The 21,066-nt window shown below is 37.4% G+C and overlaps 1 protein-coding gene across 5 annotated transcripts in view; it reads left to right on the forward strand.

Moving 5' to 3' along the window:
• LOC138698873 (neprilysin-1-like) overlaps positions 1-21,066 on the forward strand; it is a 222,694-nt gene that overhangs the window by 182,457 nt on the left and 19,171 nt on the right. For all 5 annotated transcript variants that reach the window (XM_069825081.1, XM_069825079.1, XM_069825084.1 and 2 more), the window contains one exon: positions 13,538-13,656. In XM_069825081.1, coding sequence (XP_069681182.1) covers positions 13,538-13,656 — 119 coding nt within the window. The remainder of the gene's footprint in view (positions 1-13,537; positions 13,657-21,066) is intronic.

The following is a 21,066-nucleotide window of genomic DNA, read 5'->3' on the forward strand; positions in this document are numbered from 1 at the left end:
ATATTCGCACACAATTTGATCTGGAGAATGTACTTTAACTCTATCGAAATTATCCTGTTATCAAACAGCTCCTTATTAATTTCAGAGAATCATTGGTAATATGGGCTATGCAGTGGCAGCTTCCGGCAGAATTTTTTTTAGGCAAAGGTGTCAAAACTGTTTGCATTTTAAGGTAATATGATATGATTAAAAATATGAATTTTATGGTAAAATTATCGTTACAGTACATCTGTACACCACGGAAAAAATAGTGCTCAAGCTTACAGTATAGATAATATTTATTGTAGTAAACCTAACCACTTATTTTCCCGCAAGATGTATGCTTACTTACTTACTTATGGCATTTAAGGAACCCGAAGGTTCATTGCCACCCTCACATAAACCCACCATTGGTTCCTATCTAGAGCAAGATTAATCCAGTCTCTACCATCATATCCCACCTCCCTCAAATACATTTTAATATTATCCTCCCATCTATGTCTCGGCCTCCCGAAAGGTCTTTTTCCCCTCCAGCCTCCCAACTAACACCCTATATGCATTTCTGGATTCACGTATACGAGCTACATGCCCTGCCCATCTCAAACGTCTGGATTTAATGTTCCTAATTATGTCAGGTGAATACAATGCGTGCAGTTCTGCATTGTGTAACTTTCTCCATTCTCCTGTAACTTCATCCCTTTTATAACTTGAGGCTTTCCCGGCATTTCATATAGAATAATTCTTCTCTGGTTCTACATCTTGGAAGCCTACCATCAACCCTCTTTGACCACCAGCACACGTCAGGCAGTTGGGACCAAGAACTAACTCCTGATTAGCCACCGCTTCGACCAACCAGAATGCAGTAGGTGGTCGGGACTAGGATCTAGCTCCTGATTGGCTCACAGCGGAAAGCCTTACTGATGTATATATACTGGCTAGATATGGTCCCACGACACTTCATTCCCTGAAGAAGATGGCAGAGCTAGTCATCGAAAGCTTGGAAACAAATAACCAACTCACCTGGCTGAGAACCCAAAAAGAATTATTCTTCATCTCTTTTAGCCCCAAATATTTTTCTAAGAATCTAATTCTCAAATACCCTTAATCTCTGTTCCTCTCTCAAAGTGAGAGTCCAAGTTTCACAACCATACAGAATAACTGGTAATATAATTGTTTTATAAATTTCAACTTTCAGATTTTTTGACAGCAGACTAGATGATAAAAGCTTCTCAACCAAATAATAACAGGCATTTCCATATTTATTCTGCGTTTAATTTCCTCCCGAATGTCATTTATATTTGTTACTGTTGCTCCAAAATGTTTGAATTTTTCCACCTCTTCTTCCAATTTTTATATTTCCATTTTGTACTATGTTCTGGCCACGAGACATAATCATGTCTTTTCGGGATTTACTTTCAAATCTATCTCTTTACTTGCTTCAAGTAAAATTGCCATGTTTTCCCTAATCATTTGTGGATTCTCTCCTAACATATTCACATCATCCGCATAAATAAGAAGCTGATGTAACCCGTGCAATTCCAAACCCTTTCTGTTATCCTGAACTTTCCTAATGGCATATTCTAGAGCAAAGTTAAAAAGTAAAGGCGATAGTGCATCTCCTTGCTTTAGCCCACAGTGAATTGGAAAAGCATCCAACAGAAACTGGCCTATATAGACACTGCTGTACGTTTCACTGAGACACATTTTAATTAATCAAACTAGTTTCTTGGGAATACCAATTTCTATAAGAATATTATATAAAACTTCCCTCTTAACAGAGTCACATGCCTTTTTGAAATCTATGAATAACTGATGTACTGTACCCTTATACTCCCATTTTTTCTGTAATATCTGTCGAATACAAAAAATCTTATGAATAGTCATTCTATTACATCTAAAAGCACATGATGATCTCCAATAATTTCACTACATAAAAATACGGTAGCCTGTTATAACATAATTATAATTGAAACTCACACAAATGTAATATTGTATCAAATCAGCAGCTGCTTCATCAGTATGTGTTTTTCATACAAACACACACACACATCACAAAGCATATTATATAAATATTTATAGTTACAGTAGTCCGAAATTCTGGATCCGAAAATGCAAACAAGAGAGAGAGAGAGAGATTATCTGACCTCTAAACTGAACAAAGCGGTGGTCAGTGAAGGAATGGAGAGGGGATAAGGCGCAGTTACTCTGCTTGCATTTCTGTCCTCTGCTTAATCCGAACAGGCCCCAGACTCAGTTCGTTCGGACTAGCGGGATTCTGCTGTACTTGTTCTAAGAAATATAGATTAGGCCTATTTATGTACAAAATCTATTCTCCTACCTTTTAGTTTAATGAAACTGCATTAGTTTATGTGATTGTACATACCGGTACTGAGTTATCCATCTTTCATTTGTCCATGCATTAAAAAAAAATAAAGGTACCTACTAAAATCTATTGTAAGTTAATTCACAGACATAATTAAAATCATAATTTTAATTTTTACAATAATTAATATATTAGTTATGACGATTAATAATACAAATCACATAAAAACTGTATTGAAGAACACTTGTGCTTCGCACTAGAGAATGCTTTACAAAAGGCACAGACACTCATGCTGCAGAGCCATGTAGTAATCTGTGCAAGCTTCCTCACCCTCGTCCTTTCTTTTTTCAAGGACCCTAAGGGCTTCACTCGATGCTACTTGAACCACATCCTGGTACATATGTGCTAATAACATTGATTCTCTACTAATTAAACTGAAAACATATTGCTATTTCATATATTTCTTATAAAATGACCTTAAAATTCATGAGATTAATAGTAATTTTAATGCCTTTAATTTCATAGAGGGGCGTACGCCTTCGCTTCCTTATCATAGATTCTTGTTGAAAATAATATGCATTTTGTCTCTCATTATCTAACAACAATTGAGAAAATGGCATGAGTATTTGTGTGTGGTACCTGTCAGAACTTACTGTATCTTAAAAAAAATATGGGCTTTATTATTCTTCTTGCAGTTACAACACATCATACACCAATTTTGTCATCAGGCAGTGTAACTTTGTATGTTATACAGATATTATCTGTGCTCCAGTACCAATTTTTCTGTGAAGCAACACGACTATGTATGTAAAAACATGTCTCATCAGAGAAAATTTCTTCAAAGTGTAGCTGTCTGGGCTGAGGTTTTTGAAATACCTACTTTCCCTGAAACATAACGTAGAGATTTCTTTGGAAAACATTCCAATGATGCACCATTTTTCTTGTTTCATTATAACCCTTCATTTTGTCTTAGAAATTCTGGCGTGGAGCAATCCCGTTTCTCTTAATCTAAGAATAAGTTTCTGTTTCCCTGCTTAGAACTCCGATGCCAGGGAACCTCTCTCTTAATCAGTGGTTCTCAACGTTTGAGAGACGGCAGCCCGGTAAATTCTTTTTCTATAAGACGAGGGTCCGGTCCCAACAAATGTACTAATAAATACCTTTCCAATTGTTTTAAAGTTCATACATTTAACTAACAGAAATATTAATAAATAAGTATGGTGTAATCTTAAGACTTAAAAGAGTATTAGTTCACTACAAAAATGGTGTGATATGTTGACAAATAATTTAATTCATTATCAGTCATTGGATTAATGAAATTTTGTAGCATATTGTAGTTTCTTCAATCCAGCATCATCAGTTAATTTATGCCAATTTTCATCGACATGTTATCACTTTCTACCTACCAAAAACTTGATACAACAGAAATTGATAACATTTGTGGTGTAGGGCGTCGGCGGTACGATCATCCACTCCTCCTCTTTATCTTTCTTATATTGGCTGCTTTCGCCAGGTGGAGGGCACATTGGAAGGATTGGATGTGCGCAGTGGAAGACTTTTAGAAATAAATAGTGTGAATTTGTAAAACAAATATAATTAACAATAATAAGTAACAATGTACATAAATGAAAAATGAAATAACAATAAATATGAAATAGGTGAGTGAAAATAGGACAAACTAATCTGAAATGATATCCCCAGGATATGTAAATCATGTAAGTATCGCAAGGCTGAGGCCAACACACTTATAAGTGATTAAACAATCTAATATGGCCGTCTCTCGACAATCAGTGACTAACCTATTAGCCATATGTTCATGAACCACTCTTTAAAAATATAAATATATTAACTATCTGAGTATGAATCTGAACACAACACCCAGCCGGCACATTAACTTAATACATGATCCATTCGAGCATAGATACCACTCAAACTGAGTAACCAAACTATAAATACATATACACTCAATAAGAGAGAAACTCTACCCAGGATAAGACATTACATGACTGATCACTATACATTACCCATTGCACATATTGCTGACATACTCTGTGCAAATTGCACTAACACAAATCTCTGCACTTTACAAAATGAACACCCAACGGAGAGAGAGAGGGATGGAGACAGATACACGTAATAAGTAATGGACGATAATTCCAATCTCAAGGATCGTTTAAATAGCAACAAACTCGACGCATATGATAACAAAATAGCGGCGAAGGAAACCAATAATCAAATGGAGCAGGGAATACACTAAAACAATATGTGAGACCATAACCGCTGCTTCATCACTCTAACTGTCTCGGAACATGAACTCCTGTTTGAAATCAAATCTCATTACATAATTCCCAAATACAATTTACCTCAAACACATATATCTCACAAATATGTTACTCGATGCAAATACCAAAACTTGCCCCCAAGACGTATCACTAGCAAGCGATGTTTCAAACTACGATCCACTAAAATCCCAAACACACATGACGCAATATAAATACTCCACTGATCTATCTCCAACACGTACAAAGCCCGAGTCACGTTGTCTACATCTGCCGCGTACCAAAATCCTAAGTCTTGTTAAATGTTTCTGCCGCGTACGAGAGCTTGAATCTGAGCCAACTGTTTCCGTATATCTCCCGCGTACGAGAGCCTACGTCTTGTTAAGTGTATCTGCCGCGTACCGGAACCCGAGTGACGCTCCGTGTATCTCCATTAAAACAGGTAAACTCTCTCCCCCTCTATCCTCGTGAGACGTAATGAATGGCCAATAGGGTTATTTGGGAAAGAACAAATGAAGGGATTGATAGCGCTATCTATACTGTGACGTCTGAGAGCGCTCTGACGGATGAAGTGACGTACTAGGTGAACGGCCGTGGTAGTGGGCACGGCTCACATTGATCATTATATTATTAAATTGATTGTTATTGATAATATCCAACTTCTTTCGATGCATGTACCAGTTGTGTACGTTGTCAAAAGTAGTTCGGGATTTTACCACAGTCTAGTACGAGGGCTATTCATAAAGTAACTTCCGTTTATTTTTTACAAACCTGTGAATGACGTTACAGAATTGGGTTACAATACGTTTGAAAGTATACACTCTAGTTTATTTTTTCACATAGTTTTCAGTGACATTGAGAGAATTGTCGTAGCATTTGACGAGATTTGAAATTCCGCAATCGTAGAATTCTGCCACCTGCGACTGAAGCCAACATATGACGCTGGTTTTCAACTCTTCGTCATCGTCAAAGTGCTTCGAGCCAAGCTACGTCTTCATGTGCATGAAGAGATAGTAATCACTAGGCGCCAAATCTGGGCTATAGGGAGGATGATCCAATATTTTCCAGTTGAACTCTTGCAGTTTGATCGCAGTATGATGCACTGTATGCAGCCTGGCGTTGTCATGCAGGAAAATCACCCCAGAGCTGAACATGCCATGACGTTTGTTTTGAATGGCCCTTTTCAAGTTTATTAGTGTGTTACAGTAACACTCAGCGTTAATTGTGACATTCCTCTCCAAGAACTCCACTAGCAAAATTCCTTTTCTGTCCCAGAAGACAGTTGCCATGAGTTTCCTCTTGGAAAGTGTTTGGCGACACTTTGTGGGTTTTTTCGGGAAGTGAGTATGGCCCCACTGCATTGATTGAAGCTTTGTTTCTGCATTCACAAACTGCACCCAAGTTTCATCTCCTGTCACAATCTGATCGAGAAAAGCATCACCTTTTCTTTCGTAACGCTCAAGAAAGGACAGTGCTGCTCCCATCCATTGAGCCTTTTGTTCCTCAGAAAGGAGTTTAGGCACCCATCTGGCAGAAAGTTTCCGGTAGCCGAAATCTTCGGTAATCACTTTGTACAGAAGAATATGACTAATCTGTGGACAATCCTCACTAAGCTCCAACATGGTGAACCTGCGGTTTGCTCTAACCCTTTCGTCAACCAAACGAATCAGATCTGCATTCACGATACTCAGTCGACCACTTCTCTCTTCATCATGGACACTGGTTCGTCCATTTTTGAACATATAGCACCATTGTCTTACACCACCTTCACTCATTATGTCTGGCCCATAATCTTCACAAAGTTGGCGATGGATTTCACTAGCTTTACAGTTTTTGGCCACAAGAAATCTTATTACAGAACATACCTCACACCTGGCGGGACTTGCAATTGCAGCACACATTTTGACAGCACCTGGCTCAGAGAGGAACAAAGACACGACCTTGACTCTACCCGCTGCTCGACGCTTACCGCTTCAAGGTACACTCCACCGCAAGAGCGGCGCCATTTTCTCTGTTGTTATGCACGCTATATGAAAACGGAAGTTACTTTATGAATAGTTCTCGTATATACAGTCATAAAGCTTGAGTTGTTGAGGGTACTAGGAACACTAGACAGTGCCAGTACTATTTCGCATTGTCTGTGATGAGGCGATAGTAGCAATCCTAGTGGTTAGCAACTATCTATGGATGCATATTCCCTATGTATTGAGCTTCGTGACTGTATATACTAGAGTGTGATTTTACATTGTTTTGGAACGTTTCTTGAACTCTTCTTTCATGGCCTTCGGAGTTTCTTCTCATATTAAAATTATATTCATCTTCCAAACATAACTCTTCGTAAAATATATCACTGTCACCTTCCAAATCGCTCATGATGGACTATTTTTTTTATTTTAACCTGCCTAGTCTCGAAGCATTTTAACCATAACTTCAGATTAAACCATCTGCGCATGCTTCAGCAGTTCAGAATTCCTAGTTCTTGCTCTTAATCGAGAATCAATTTCACTCGTTCTGAACAAGTTCTAAAGCACGTTGGAACAGGGAACTAGGAGTTCGGTATTGGTTCGGAATCAGTTCTAGTTTTGTTGGAACGCACATTGAGCTACTGCGCATGAGCAGGCAGTTCAGAATCTATTCTGAACTGTGTTGGAACAAACCTAATATGTCGGCAAAACACTTATCACACATAAGTTACATATGACAAAAATGTTTTATATGCAATGTATGCAAGTTTGTGTATAAAAATGTATGAATATCTCAATTCTAAACACTGCTGTGGTAATGTGTCCGTTAGTTTGTTAATTCTGTGATGAATTTAAGTGATAGACAGACGGAGACAAAGTTGCAGGCAGTTCCTTTGTTTCGTTTTAAACTCAGTCATGGCAGAAAATACAGTTTTACAAAGCTATGCGTTGGAAAAATAAAAAATAATCTGATTGCTATGTCATGTAAGTTTGGATAAAGATGATCTGGATCTGCGCTTTTCGATACAATAATGAAAATTATTCTCCTAATAATATTTCCGGTATAATATATTTATTCGTGAAAAAAAAAAAAAAGAGCTTAGAAAAGTAAAATGATAAATTCAAGGCGAGTATCTCACAGCCCAGTATAATCGATGCCAGGACCTGGTACCAGACTGTGGACCGGCGGTTGAGAAACATTGCTCTAAATTTCCTACACACATCTCGACATGAGTGCTTTCACATAAGTCATACTTAAAAATTCCTGATTCTTGAGTGAATGTTTTTGGTTGCGAGTTGGTATATCATTGGTATAAAAATCTAATTTAATGCATATATCGAAATTACATTTGAAAAAATTAACACTAAAAGAATGATACATCTTGATCTTTAAGAGATGTATCATACTGCACGATGAAGGAAACTACTGAACTAAACTGTGTGACACACGTGCATTACAATATGTGTGCTGTCAGCTGACTGCGATTCGGCCCTCTCTCTTAGCCTAGACCCAACGTGAATGTTCTGTACTATATATATATATAGGGCCAGTTATGTCTGTAAAATATCTGCATGTTTCCATTTTTATGTTTTTTTTATTATAGAGTAGCAGTAATGAATGGTATGCGTAACATAAATATAAAATTTCCATCCTTTTCTCGTGTATTGGGCTGCCTCAAACTTTGAGTTTGATATTGATGTTTCTGTTTAAAAGAGAAAGGTGTTATTTTTGAACCAGATATTTACAAATTGTGTCATAACAGAGTCTCATGTTGGGTTGATGATGTAAATGCTAAAAATGTAACCCTTTCAGGTTTATATATTATATCTAGGGGTGACTACTGGGGAGGGCTTTAGGGTACTGCCCTCCCTGTGCAAATTAAATTGATAACTTTTAATTTATTTCGCTTTGACCGCCCATTTGAATTACATTCTTGATAGATACACATGCAGAATATTCTCACCAGTAGCAAACTGCCTATTGTCTGCTGCAGTGCTGTTAGAGCTGCCCTCATCCCTCATAGCATTGTATTGCTATGACAACAACACACTACAGCAGTAGAATGGCTGATGGAGCTAAAATTTAAAATGCCCTCGTGTCTGCTATTAGTTAGTGCTGATTGTTGGCGCACTTTAAATCCAAAACCTCTGGCTGGGCCAATCATTGAATCAATGTTGTCAATCATCAATCTTAATCAAAATCGTACTTTTATTTTATTTTATTTTCATGTTCGATGTACGATTTAACTCTTATGTAGTGCTAAATGAACAAGTTTACCGACAAATTACCTTTTCATTAATTAATTATTTAGGGAATTTCCTTTGATCAGCTTTGAGGACATGATGTTGGGAAGAGTGCAAATTTTTCTCACCGAGAGGGAAAATTTCCCAACATTATGTTCTCAAAGCTGATTGGACCATATTTTAAATAGAATTATCTCACTGGCTAGTCTCCTAAATTGAGGCATCTCATCCTCCCGTGATTTTCTTAAGGTGCTAAGACAAATATGTAGGGATGAGTCCTTTGAAATGGGCTATGGATCTACATCTCACCCCCCACAAATTTCGACTTTTCCAAGTTAAACCTTCTGAAACCAGAGCCTTGGCTTTCGCATGCCACCTTCAGTGATCTAGGACGAGCTTACTCTAGTATCATGTCACCTGCACAGCACAAGGGCTTGAATCCCTTCTCTTGCGAGGACTGTGGCATCCCCTCTGCCCACTTACTGCATAGACTTTTAACACTTTTGATGATCCTTCTCTGTTGCTGTTGTATCGTGCTTCGTCCACCAGCTTTCCTCTTCAAAATTCTCTAATGTTCCTTCATATTGCAACGGCGAAAATCAGGGTGAGACAAGTATACATGAATATCAAATAAAATACACCACATTACAATATTAAAGAAAGTACATATCGTAATTTAGTTCGAATATAGACATTTCACGCAATCATTGGGGTTTCCTTAAATTTCCTGCCACTTTTTCTATTTTCGTCTGTCATTTATTTTACAAATCAATTAAGATACTGCTGATTGTCTCAATTAAAATCACATTGCAAACATAATTTTCATATCATTACTGGTATTATTATTATTATTATTATTATTATTATTATTATTATTATTATTATTATTATTATTATTATTATTATTATTATTATTATCGTTATCATTTCATTATTTCATCCTTGGTCTGGGCTCTCCTGTGACGCAGGGTCTGCAGGGCTGTTATACAAATACAATTGACTTCCAAATACTCACAAACCACATGATTTAACACATCTTCAAATTAAATGACCATATGAAGTTGGAAACAATAAATTGAACAAACTTCCATGGCAAATCGTTTTTGTAGTATCAATCAACAGTCATCAATAAACTGAAGATTCTATTGGTTGTGAGAAATAGAATCAAATGGCTATGAATAGTCATATGGTACTTCACCAGATGCTACCAGTATCTGTAGTCTTGAAAAGCTCTGAAAATATGAAAATATACATTTCTGTACTAAATGCTATTTTAAACTCTACTTTATATTGGTTTTAATTTAACAGTCATTATAGCCTATATATATATATACAGGGTGTATAAAAAATACGTGTACAAACTTCAGGCATGGGTTCCTTACACCAAAAGAAGGAAAAAAGTTCATATGAACATATGTCCCATAATCCTTTGTTTCCCCGTTATTCATTTATTACTAAAAGTTTGGGTTCAACGGCCTTTGAGGTCCAACCTCAAAACTTCATTTCTTTATGCACTCATTCATAGAAGACTGTGACTCGTTGTATCAGAAATGGACTGCAGATGGCGAAGTGTTGCCATGGAGACTTGTTTACATGTGTCATTTGTCATTAGTCTGTCTTCAACGTTGCAATTGTGAACGTGGAATGAGTTAACGTGTTTCGTTCAACCATGGCAGGACGATATTCATTTCGTGAGCAGGCTGACATAATTTTTATGTAAGGTCGCGCGAATGGTAATGGACGCGAAGCTGTACGGCTGTATCAGATGGCGTTTCCAGACCGAAGACAACCGAATCATCAAACCTTTGTTGCTGTGTACCGTCGCGTTGCTGAGACAGGAACCGTTGCACCACAGACTGGTGATCGAGGAAGACCAAGAGTTCGTACGCCGAACCTCGAAGAAGACATTTTACACTGTGCTGAAGACGATCCAGGTATTAGTACAAGACAATTGGCTGTGGCAACTGGTACATCACACAGTACAACATGGAGGGTACTTCACAAGCAGCTCTTGTATCCGTATCATATGCAACGTGTGCAGGGCCTTTCGCCTGCACGGGATAACTTTTGCCGATGGTTTCTAGCACAAATAGCCAATCCATTGTTTGTCTCATCAGTTTTGTTTACAGACGAGGCAACGTTTGGGAGAGATGGAATTACCAATTTCCACAATGAACACGTATGGGCAGATCGTAATCCTCGTGCTGTATTTCAGGCTAGACATCAGCAACCATTTAGGATTAATGTGTGGGCTGGAATTGTAGGTGACTGTCTGGTAGGTCCATACGTTCTACCAGCACGTCTTACAGGTGCTATCTACAGGGAGTTTATCCAAAACACTCTTCCAGAATTACTGCACGAAGATGTGCCTCTGAACATAAGACAGAACATGTGGTTCATGCATGATGGAGCTCCAGCACATTTTAGTCGCCTTGTTCGAGATACACTGACTGGTGTCTACCATGACAGATGGATAGGCAGAGGAGGACCAGTTCAATGGCCAGCACGTTCTCCCGACCTCAATCCTTTGGATTTTTATCTTTGGGGGCACCTTAAACAATTGGTTTATGGAGCAGACATCCCGGATCAAGAAACTCTTCATCGACGTGTCATGGAAGCCTGCGAAACCATTCGACATCGTCCCGGAGTATTTGAAAGGGTGCGACAGTCCATGATTCGACGAGTGCATGCATGTCTAGAAGCAAGAGGAGGACATTTCGAGCATGGGTTATGAGTTTTGTGTGTTGGCACATTATGAGTGTACCAATGTGTTGAACAGTTCCTAACGGGGAAACAAAGGATTATGGGACATATGTTCATATGAACTTTTTTTCTTCTTTTGGTGTAAGGAACCCATGCCTGAAGTTTGTACACGTATTTTTGATACACCCTGTATATATATATATATATATATATATATATATATATATATATATATATATATATATCGTAAAATCTCGTGAATATGCTCCCACTTATAATGCTATCCCTTTCATTATTCTTTTTTCATACAGTCCCTGAACTTTTCATATACAGTAGAGTCCCGATTATCTAGAATTTATGGGCCGAGGACACTTCAGATAAAAATCCGGATAATATGGAGAGTGAGAGCTATGTTATTTTTAATCCTGTAATCTTAAAGGACAAAGGTCGGAGCCAGGAATGTAGAAAGACGATATTCACATATACATAAAAAAACGAGTTTTTATTTATAATACAATACAGTATGTAATGGACTTCAAAAAACATTGTTATTGTTCGTACTGTATATATGTACACTACTGCGTAAAAAAAAAGTGATCTGACTAACATGGAAGCCGGATAATCGAAGTCCAGATAAATGGGACTCTACTGTATAATCCTGCATAATTTTACCCTCTTGTAATGCTTCTAAATTCCGCTTGTAGTGCTTTTTTCGGACAGGAAATGAGTAAAAAATTCCGTATAAATTGCGAAACTTGTAATGTTTCAAAAGCATTGTGAAAAAAATATGTTGATCTGACTGTACTGAGAGTCACTGCACCACAAGTGCAAGAAAGAAATTTCACCCTCTACCTGAAAAAACCTTCTAGTGGGCACTGTTGGAAGTTGATTTACTGGTACTTTCCTTTGTATGAAAGGATTTTAACACTCAAAAGTATCCTTGTCAATACATCCCTATCAAAAATCTAAAATTTAGTCATTCTTTGAATACTGTGGAGTATGCAGTAAGTTAGCAGTGCAGAATGGAATAATAACCTGTGAAATGAATGCACCTTTCATAATGGATGATGACGAAAATTGGGCTGCTATACAGGAGAAGTTGGAGAAAGTTAACATGGAGGATTTTGTGTCAGTTGACAATGGTCTAGTGGCATCAGAAATCCGCAGTGTTGACGACATGATTGCAGATCATGCACTACCAGTCAAGATGAAGACAGTGATGAGGAAACTGAATCTGCAGAGAAAAATGTCTCATACTAAACAAAACCCTTGGAGCAGTAAATATGCTTCGAAAATACATTAGTGTTGTTCCTATCGGTGTATCAATGGAGTTATATGTAGCTTCTTGAGCCACATAGAAAATGTTATCATTCATAAAAATACTATAAACACACAGCAAATAACAATAAAAGATTTTTTCATATGAAATGAACTCTTATTTACATTTTGCACTGTAAATAATGCACAATAAAACATTTTTCCTTTGAAGTGGTGTCTAAATTGTTTCCCCTTTTCATAAATCATTTCCCATCTATAGCACTGTCCTGGTTATTATGCTTGTGGGCCACAGTCCCTTTACGAGCGCATTAACAGGGTTATATTAGTACTGCACTCACATACACAAAAGAAATAGAAAACTGAGAGTTATATTTAACATCTTCCATTGCTAAATTCCAATATCATAGCTCAAATATTTTATAGTAAACAAACAGAATTACCCATTCTTTGTTGATGCCCAGGAAAAAGAAATAGTAAAAATGAAAATTGTAGAAAAATGCAGCTGTAATTATACAAATAGCTTTAATAAAATATAATTCAGAAATCTGCAATTTGTGATTACTCGAAAAGTATTGGGGGACATGTCTACACGTCCCCCTACCCGAGATGTCCTTGCACATTACATAGAGAGTAATTGTCTGTGTGTTTTGTGTCCTTGTCAGATTTCTAACGAGATAAAACAGACAATTTACATACCTACGAAAGATTGTGGAAATTACATAGTTAATAGAGCAGTAATACACATAAATCATGTCTCTGTGTTATAGGACATCTATATGACAGTCGAGGAGAAAAGTATGTTCAGTGGAACAACTCAACAGAACGAATCTTCCGGACAAAGGCAAAATGTTTCACCAGACAATACGATCAGTGTGACTGCTCATTTGTAAGTTAATTTTTTATGTTGATGTAGTACATAATGTTTTATTTTTCAAATTTTAATTTACTGACATCAGTATAACCTCCACGACTTCATTGTTTTTTCGCTTATTCTTAAACCTGTCCATTCCTTTCTTTGGTTGCTAAATCACTGTTACATTATACAGAGTGATTAACGGAGATTGTGTAATATTCTAGGATCTGATTCCTGATATCATTGTCAAGAAAATAGTTCATGTATAATTTTGGGTAAAATCACAGTTATTTTTTCCTCAACACATATCCTTTTTTTTTTTTTTTTTTTTAGTTGGTTATTAATGACACTGTATCAACTACTAGGCTATTTAGCGTTGATGGGATTGGTGATAGAGAGATGGTATTTGGCAAGATGAGGCTGAGGATTCAGGTATTTGGCAAGATGAGGCTGAGGATTCACCATAGATTATCTGAAATTAACCTTACAGTTGGGGATAACCGCGGAAAAAACCTAACTAGGTAATCAGCCCAAACGGGAATCGAACCCGCGCCCGAGCGCAACTCCGGAGCAACAGGCAAGCACCTTAGCCGACTGAGCTATGCCGGTGGCTAACACATACAGTATTCTTGTGAACTTCCTTCGGAGCCATTGAATTAGAAGAGAAATTATAGAGTGGCCATTGTGCTGCCATGTTTAAAGAAAATTGAAAGTGCGTCTGCCATTAAAATAAGCGTCCAAACCGTTGCTTACGAGATTATACAATTATAATCTCATAAGCAACGGTCCAAACCAAACAAAGTATGCGTGACAATAAGTAAGGCTGGAGTCGAGGAGTTGTCAAAATTTCGTTTGCATAAATCAGTTAAACTGAATGGAAAAACCTAGTGTTTTGTCAAAAATTTGACTTCCATGCTAGTAACTTAATCTAAAATTCAAAACTTATGTACGCTAAATTTAAAACTAGAGCTAATCCTAGCAGGAAAGCTTAAAAGAATAACTTAACGGAGCAAAATTGTCATGTACGTACGACAATCTTGAACTCTTCTATTCCTTCGTACCTGTCGTCTCGCTTCACTTACCTTTCTTCCCACCACAATCTGAACACACGCTCTCGCCATGAAACAATACTAACAATACCATCCCATCGCACCTCCTCATACTCATCCTCTTTCACAATAGCCCTGCCAAGACTCTGGAATTCGTTACCTGCTAGCATCAGGGACTGTCGAAATAAAATTGAATTCAAACGCAAACTTACTAGGCACTTGGTCAGTAATTGAGACTCGTTCAGACATGGTTTCTTGTAAATAGTTCTTTTAATCTACCACAAAATATCTCAATGTCCGGTAATTTCATCACTATAGAATTTTGTTATTGTAGGTTTAATTTGTAATTTAGTAAATACAAAAATATTCTTTGTTCTTAACTTCTATGATAAAATGTCTAGCTTTCATTAATCAGGTATTCTTGTCGTACTTTAATTTTTATTGTAATTGTAATTGTAAATTTAATATTAATTGTAATCTTATTGTTCATGTTATAGTTGTAATCCCCTGGTAGAGGGGCAGAGAAGGCCTGACGGCCTTATCTCTACCAGGTTAAATAAATAAATCTAAATCTAATCTAACAAGAGTTCCAGCAAATATACTGAAGGAAATGTTAATATTCTTGACTTTTTTTAAAGGCGACCTGCAAGACTGCCTATAAAATGAACGAGTATGATTCGAATGATTTTATTAAATTGTTTTCCCAGTCTCTACACATTGCAAAACTATTTATTACACCATAAGATATTATAGAATGAAAATAGACCCTAACTGTAGTAAACAATCTTTACCTCTAAGCTTGTAACTTGAGTAAAACATGACACAACACGGTTTTATTTTCCTTAAGTTAAAACCAATATACTGTATATCCAATAGTTTTGATTACTATTAATTCTGTTAAATCTCATAGCTGTTTCTCCAGAAAAGCTACACCAAGGAAGGCACAATTTTCTTTTGTTTTACTGACTTTGTGAGATGTACTGTATATAGTGATTAACACGTGGTTTAGTTTGCAGCAACAAATACTTTGAATATAAAAATCGCTTTATCTGTATATTCTAATGCAAGGTAAGTCTTTACAATAGCATTACCAAAACAAGGTGAACAGCAAGGATTTAGACCAAAAGTCTAAACTAACCTATCACTGATTCGACCTTACGAAAACTCTCCTTTCCTGTGATCAGTATGGAAATGCAGGGAAATGAGATAATATGCTGCCCTTCCCCGCCACCTACTCATTCCACTTCAATGGAGCAATCCCGCCTGCCCGCATTTTTCTGCCACACTCCACATTCACAGGAAATTTCCATCCTTATTTCTGTGCCAAATCGTTGTCAACACTCAATTTTTCTTTCGTTTACGACACATATGACTCGACTAGAACCCAAGTACGTAAATACAGTTCCTTATTTTCAACCTGCAAGAAAAGAAAAATACTGTAAACATTAGGGCATGCTGGGCTTTGTTACACATTTACGCATGACACGTTTATAATTAATATTTTTCATCACACTGATGTCAGAGATCAGATCCTAGAGCAAGAGGTGCTCACGGGAGCACCCTGAAGCCTCGCCTGGGGCGAGAGGGTGCAGACTGGACAGGTATAAGTGGACCAGGCAACGAGTAGAACTCACTGCTATGGACTCGGCTGAGCCAGCAGAGCAAGAAGATGAGGATGTAGGAGCGTCTTTCAAGCAAAATACATATAAATCATATAAATCAGTTTATTGCATTTACATTGGCAGAAGAAATTGTAAATAGAAATATTGTTTTAGGAACAGACGTAAACTTAAAATGCTAGGCATTACTTGTGTGTTTGTGCTACCAGACAAGTAATAGCTGGAACAATTGATCTACTCGAATGCAGCAGAATCATAGATATGTGAAAAGCTTATCGCTTAGCTGTGATCTGTGGCTGGTTTTACAGATTTTTAGAACAGAGAAATCTGCTCACATAAGTACGTCGTACCAAACATACTCATTATTTTTACTTCATGCCTGTGCAGACGTAGAAAATGATCAGATTAGATACAATGATAGAATGTAGTAACTTCACCTCAAGAAAGCTTAATTCTTAAATAATTAAAATTATATTCAATTACCCAGTACGTAGAACAATCCAGACTGAACTGGAAAGAACATGTTGCCAGGATGCCCTCCAACTGTTTGCCAAAACTGACCTTATGCTATACCCCAAGAGGCCGAAGAAACTTGGAAAGACCGAAAAAGCACTGGATAGAGACCATAACATACCCCTAGGTCTAATACGTGAAATGGCTATGATGATGATGACCTCAAGAAAGCTGTCACGTTTGAGATCTATTAATTCCATTTCAAGCGTGGAGGGAACTGTGGATATATCAACGGAAAATGGGAACATGAATATTTGAAAATCCAAATGGAGGGATTCTGTTTTACTGAATCGTTCCTCAAACCCTTATCTAAGTTAGTCAAAGATTCTACAAATGTAGCATATTGTGAATCCGTAACATTAGACACACATTTGCTTAGGTTTGGAAAATGAGGCAAATTGCATTCTTGCATTTGTTGTGTCCACAAATTAAATTTAATTCTAAATGCTTTAATTTTATTGAACAAATCAATAATCAAGAGATCTTGACCTTGCAAAGAAATATTTAGATCATTTAAATGATTTGTCACATCTGTCAGGAAAGCCAAGTCTATGAGCCAAGAAGGGTCAGTCAACTGGGGAAAAGGTTTTCCTTTCATATCAAGTAACAAACAAACGTCTTCAATCAAAAGAAAGATACGTTGCAGCATTTTCCCATGACTTAACCCACCGGATCTGACAGAAATAAGGTACATCAATATGAATGAATTTAAATACTATTGTAGTCACAATCATGCCATGGTATGAAAGAAAAATTTCACAACCTCGAGCGGGAATCGAATCTGCGACTTCCTGTTTTCCGGTCAGGCGCTATACCACTGAGCTATCGAGTTCGTCTCGCGCCAAAGGCTTGGAATTATCCTTTCATACTGGCGACTCTGTTATAGAGTACTGTCCATAGCGTCTGATCTAGTCAGCACTTGTAACTTTGTAAAAGTTTCTTTCAACCCATAAGCAGTGCAGGCAATTTTGTTTTTGAAAGTCCCACAAACCCGATATTACAGCCAGCCATGGCTGCGACCCCATCAGTGGCAACTAAAGTCAGTAAATCCCAGGACAGTTGCGATCTTTTTATACTTTACTTAAGAGCACAGAAAATATCTTCACCTGTTGTAGTCCCTTTCATGGAAACAATATCTGGAAGCTCCTCCATAATATTGAGTTGTTTGTTCATCCCTCGAACAAAAATGGCTAGATGAGGTGTGTCCATAATATCAGTAGACTCGTCCAGACAAATAGAATATACAATAAATTCCTTCATTTTAACAAACAATTGCCTTTCAACATCTGTATTTAGCTCCTTAATACAGCATGTTACGTGTGCCGAGAAAGGAGTATTTTATTTAGCTTATCTGTTTCAATAGGACACATGCACTTTGCTGCTAATTGTAAACACTCCTTGATGAAGGGGCCAATGCTTAAAGGCTTCAGCTCTCGTGCTATCAAATTCGAAATTTTGTAACTTGTTTCTTCACTATTACTCTACAAATAAAAATTAAAACATCAACACATAACTGCAGCACATTGTTATTTTGTTATTTATTATCATGAATTTACAAAATAAAAAGAAACTATTCCTGTTTAATAATAGAACATACCTCTGTTGACAAGATGTTTTTCAGATCTGCAACTATTTGTGCACAATCAACTTCTGCAATCGAATCATGACTTTAAGAATGTTTATTTCTATAGTGGAGCTCCACATTATATTTCTTTTTAACAATGATAACACCACATATCAAGCAACTCGATCGATCATTCACCCATTTGCTGAAAGTATTTCTCTTCCTAGTCTGCCTCCATGGTTAGGCACCTGTATCACTTCTCTGAAGCCTTTCGGCAGTTATTGTATCCATGTTATACTATGTGTAGTATGGTACTAAACCTGAACCACCACTCATTGCAGCTCGAGCTAGCATGCTGTTACGTCATCATAGTGTAATGCACCTCGCCTTGTCTTAGCTCCACATATATGCACTGAGTGCAGGTTGTTTTCTGTGAGCGCGACTACCCTAGCATATTGAATTATCTTCGTGAATGAATCACCCTGTATTATATCCCAATGTAAAATGGGAAGAAATAGAGGAATTACCTATTACGTCATATATAACATCATTGAGTATACTGGCCAGCCCTGTTATTGATTTGTTTGGAACAAATCTTTCAATGTCACATAGAGTAACAGTTTTCTGCTTTATTGCTGTGTTGTGCATTTTTATGTCATTATTCTTAATCAATACAACATGATTCAGATCATCAGTAAGAGTCATTTATTTCAGAAACTAGTGCATTGAAACTTTCGAGACAAAAATATTTATAACTAAAGCACATGTAAACTTTCACTTGAGCTTGATTTCATCAGTCAGTCCTAACAGGAAATAGGGTCAGTGGCGTAACACTTAAAAATTTCAAATGGGAGTCAGAATCCTATAGGGTACCGTTGACAGAAGGCTCTGAGGACGGTGTCAAGTAGCACCGAAACAGCTGTAAGCCGCACATGCTTACATAATTAACACGAGTAAGATCTCCATTTAATCAATTACTTATATTCAAGTGTTAAAAGTAGTGTTCGAAAGATTCAACATAGGGTAGGCCTACCGTTTGATAGAGCTCTTCACAACAAAAAACTTTCGTAGGAAATGTTTTTATCATTTTCTACTCTTTTCAATGAGAAAACGTACGAAAAGACAATGCCATCAATTTTGAGAAATGCTACAATACGAAAATATAAACAAGATAATTAATGTTGACAGATATTACTGAAAGACTGGAAAATTCCATTAATTTTCACAAATGTTCAAACTGTGTGCCGTTCTGAGCAGCACACACCCATACTCTTCTTCTAACACTGTCATTGACTCCTAACACTTCGGTGTGGTCAAGTGACTGGCAGGTCTCTCGAATTCGCTGTTTCATGTCATTTCTTGTTGTGGGACGATTTTGATAGATGATGTTTTTTAATCGTCCCCAAAGATAGAAATCCAAAGGGTTCAAGTCAGGAGATCATGCTGGTCATGCCATAGGACCACATCTCCCAATCCATCGCCCAGTGAAGAGCTGATTGGCTACGTCACGTGCTACCAAAGAGAAATGGACTGGCAACCATTCTGCTGTAGCCACATTACTGCTTGTGTTGCCAGTGGCACGTCTTCCAAAAGATGGTTGAGGATATTCTTCAGGAAGTTAGCATACATGACACCATTCAGAGGACCTTCAAAGAAATAAGGTCCAATGATTTGGTGTCTGAAGATGACACACCAGACATTGACACTGTACCTATGCTAGTTGTCCACTTCTCTCAGCCAGAGAGGATTGACATGATACCAATAGTGAGCATTATGGATATTGACGTCACCCTTGCTCTTGAATGTCACTTCATCTGTCCAGAGAATACTGCGATGAAACTGGCGGTTTTTGCCTGACAACCAATTGCAGAAAACCACATGACTCTGAAAATCTACTCCTTCAAGCTGCTGGTGCATATTGATGTGGTAAGGATGGTATTTATTGCCATTCAGAACCCTCCCACCGTTGTCTGACTAATGCCAGATTCCCTAGCAATTCTCCTGGTCGAGTTGTGAGGATTGACAAGAACAGCAGCAATGACTTCAGTTGATCTCTCGTCTTGCACAGGTCATCTGATGCCTCTATTTTGATTATGGTTAGGCTGCAGCTGTCCAGTTTCTTGTACACGAGCAGCAAGACGCCTGAAAACATTGCAAGATTGACGAGCCGTTGTGGGTATCTCTCTGTGTACAGATGCTCGGCAGCCTGGGCATTTCTACAAGATTCGCCCATATCAAAACCTTCCTGATTTGTGTAAACTATCATTGTTTGTAGTATGTAGGAGGTATTTGTAATCACTCTTAACTTTCAGGTACTTATTTTATTAGTCACAAAAGCAATTGCAAAACTTGAAAAATGTACATACGTAGGTACAGAGAAAACAAAACTTCCTTCCTATTGTACGTTATTGGGCAAGGACATCTGAGCTTATTATCTGGCTAAATGCAGTGTACATGTAGACCTGACTGTACGTCCTGTAGGTACTGTATTCCGGTGATCAAAGGAAATACTGCAGAGTGAGCAAAGGGGAAGGGGTAGTTTACTTGTATTCACTCATTGGTAGTGCTAACGGCCACCAGGTCTACACTCAGCCAGGTAATTGTGCGTGTGTACTATGTCAACATTAAATGTACTTATCTAGTTTACATTTTCTTCTCGCAACATTTCTCAGTATTAATAACATTATTTTTTCGTACA

Source organism: Periplaneta americana, chromosome 1 (genome assembly GCF_040183065.1).
Source record: "Periplaneta americana isolate PAMFEO1 chromosome 1, P.americana_PAMFEO1_priV1, whole genome shotgun sequence".
Taxonomy (NCBI): domain Eukaryota; kingdom Metazoa; phylum Arthropoda; class Insecta; order Blattodea; family Blattidae; genus Periplaneta; species Periplaneta americana.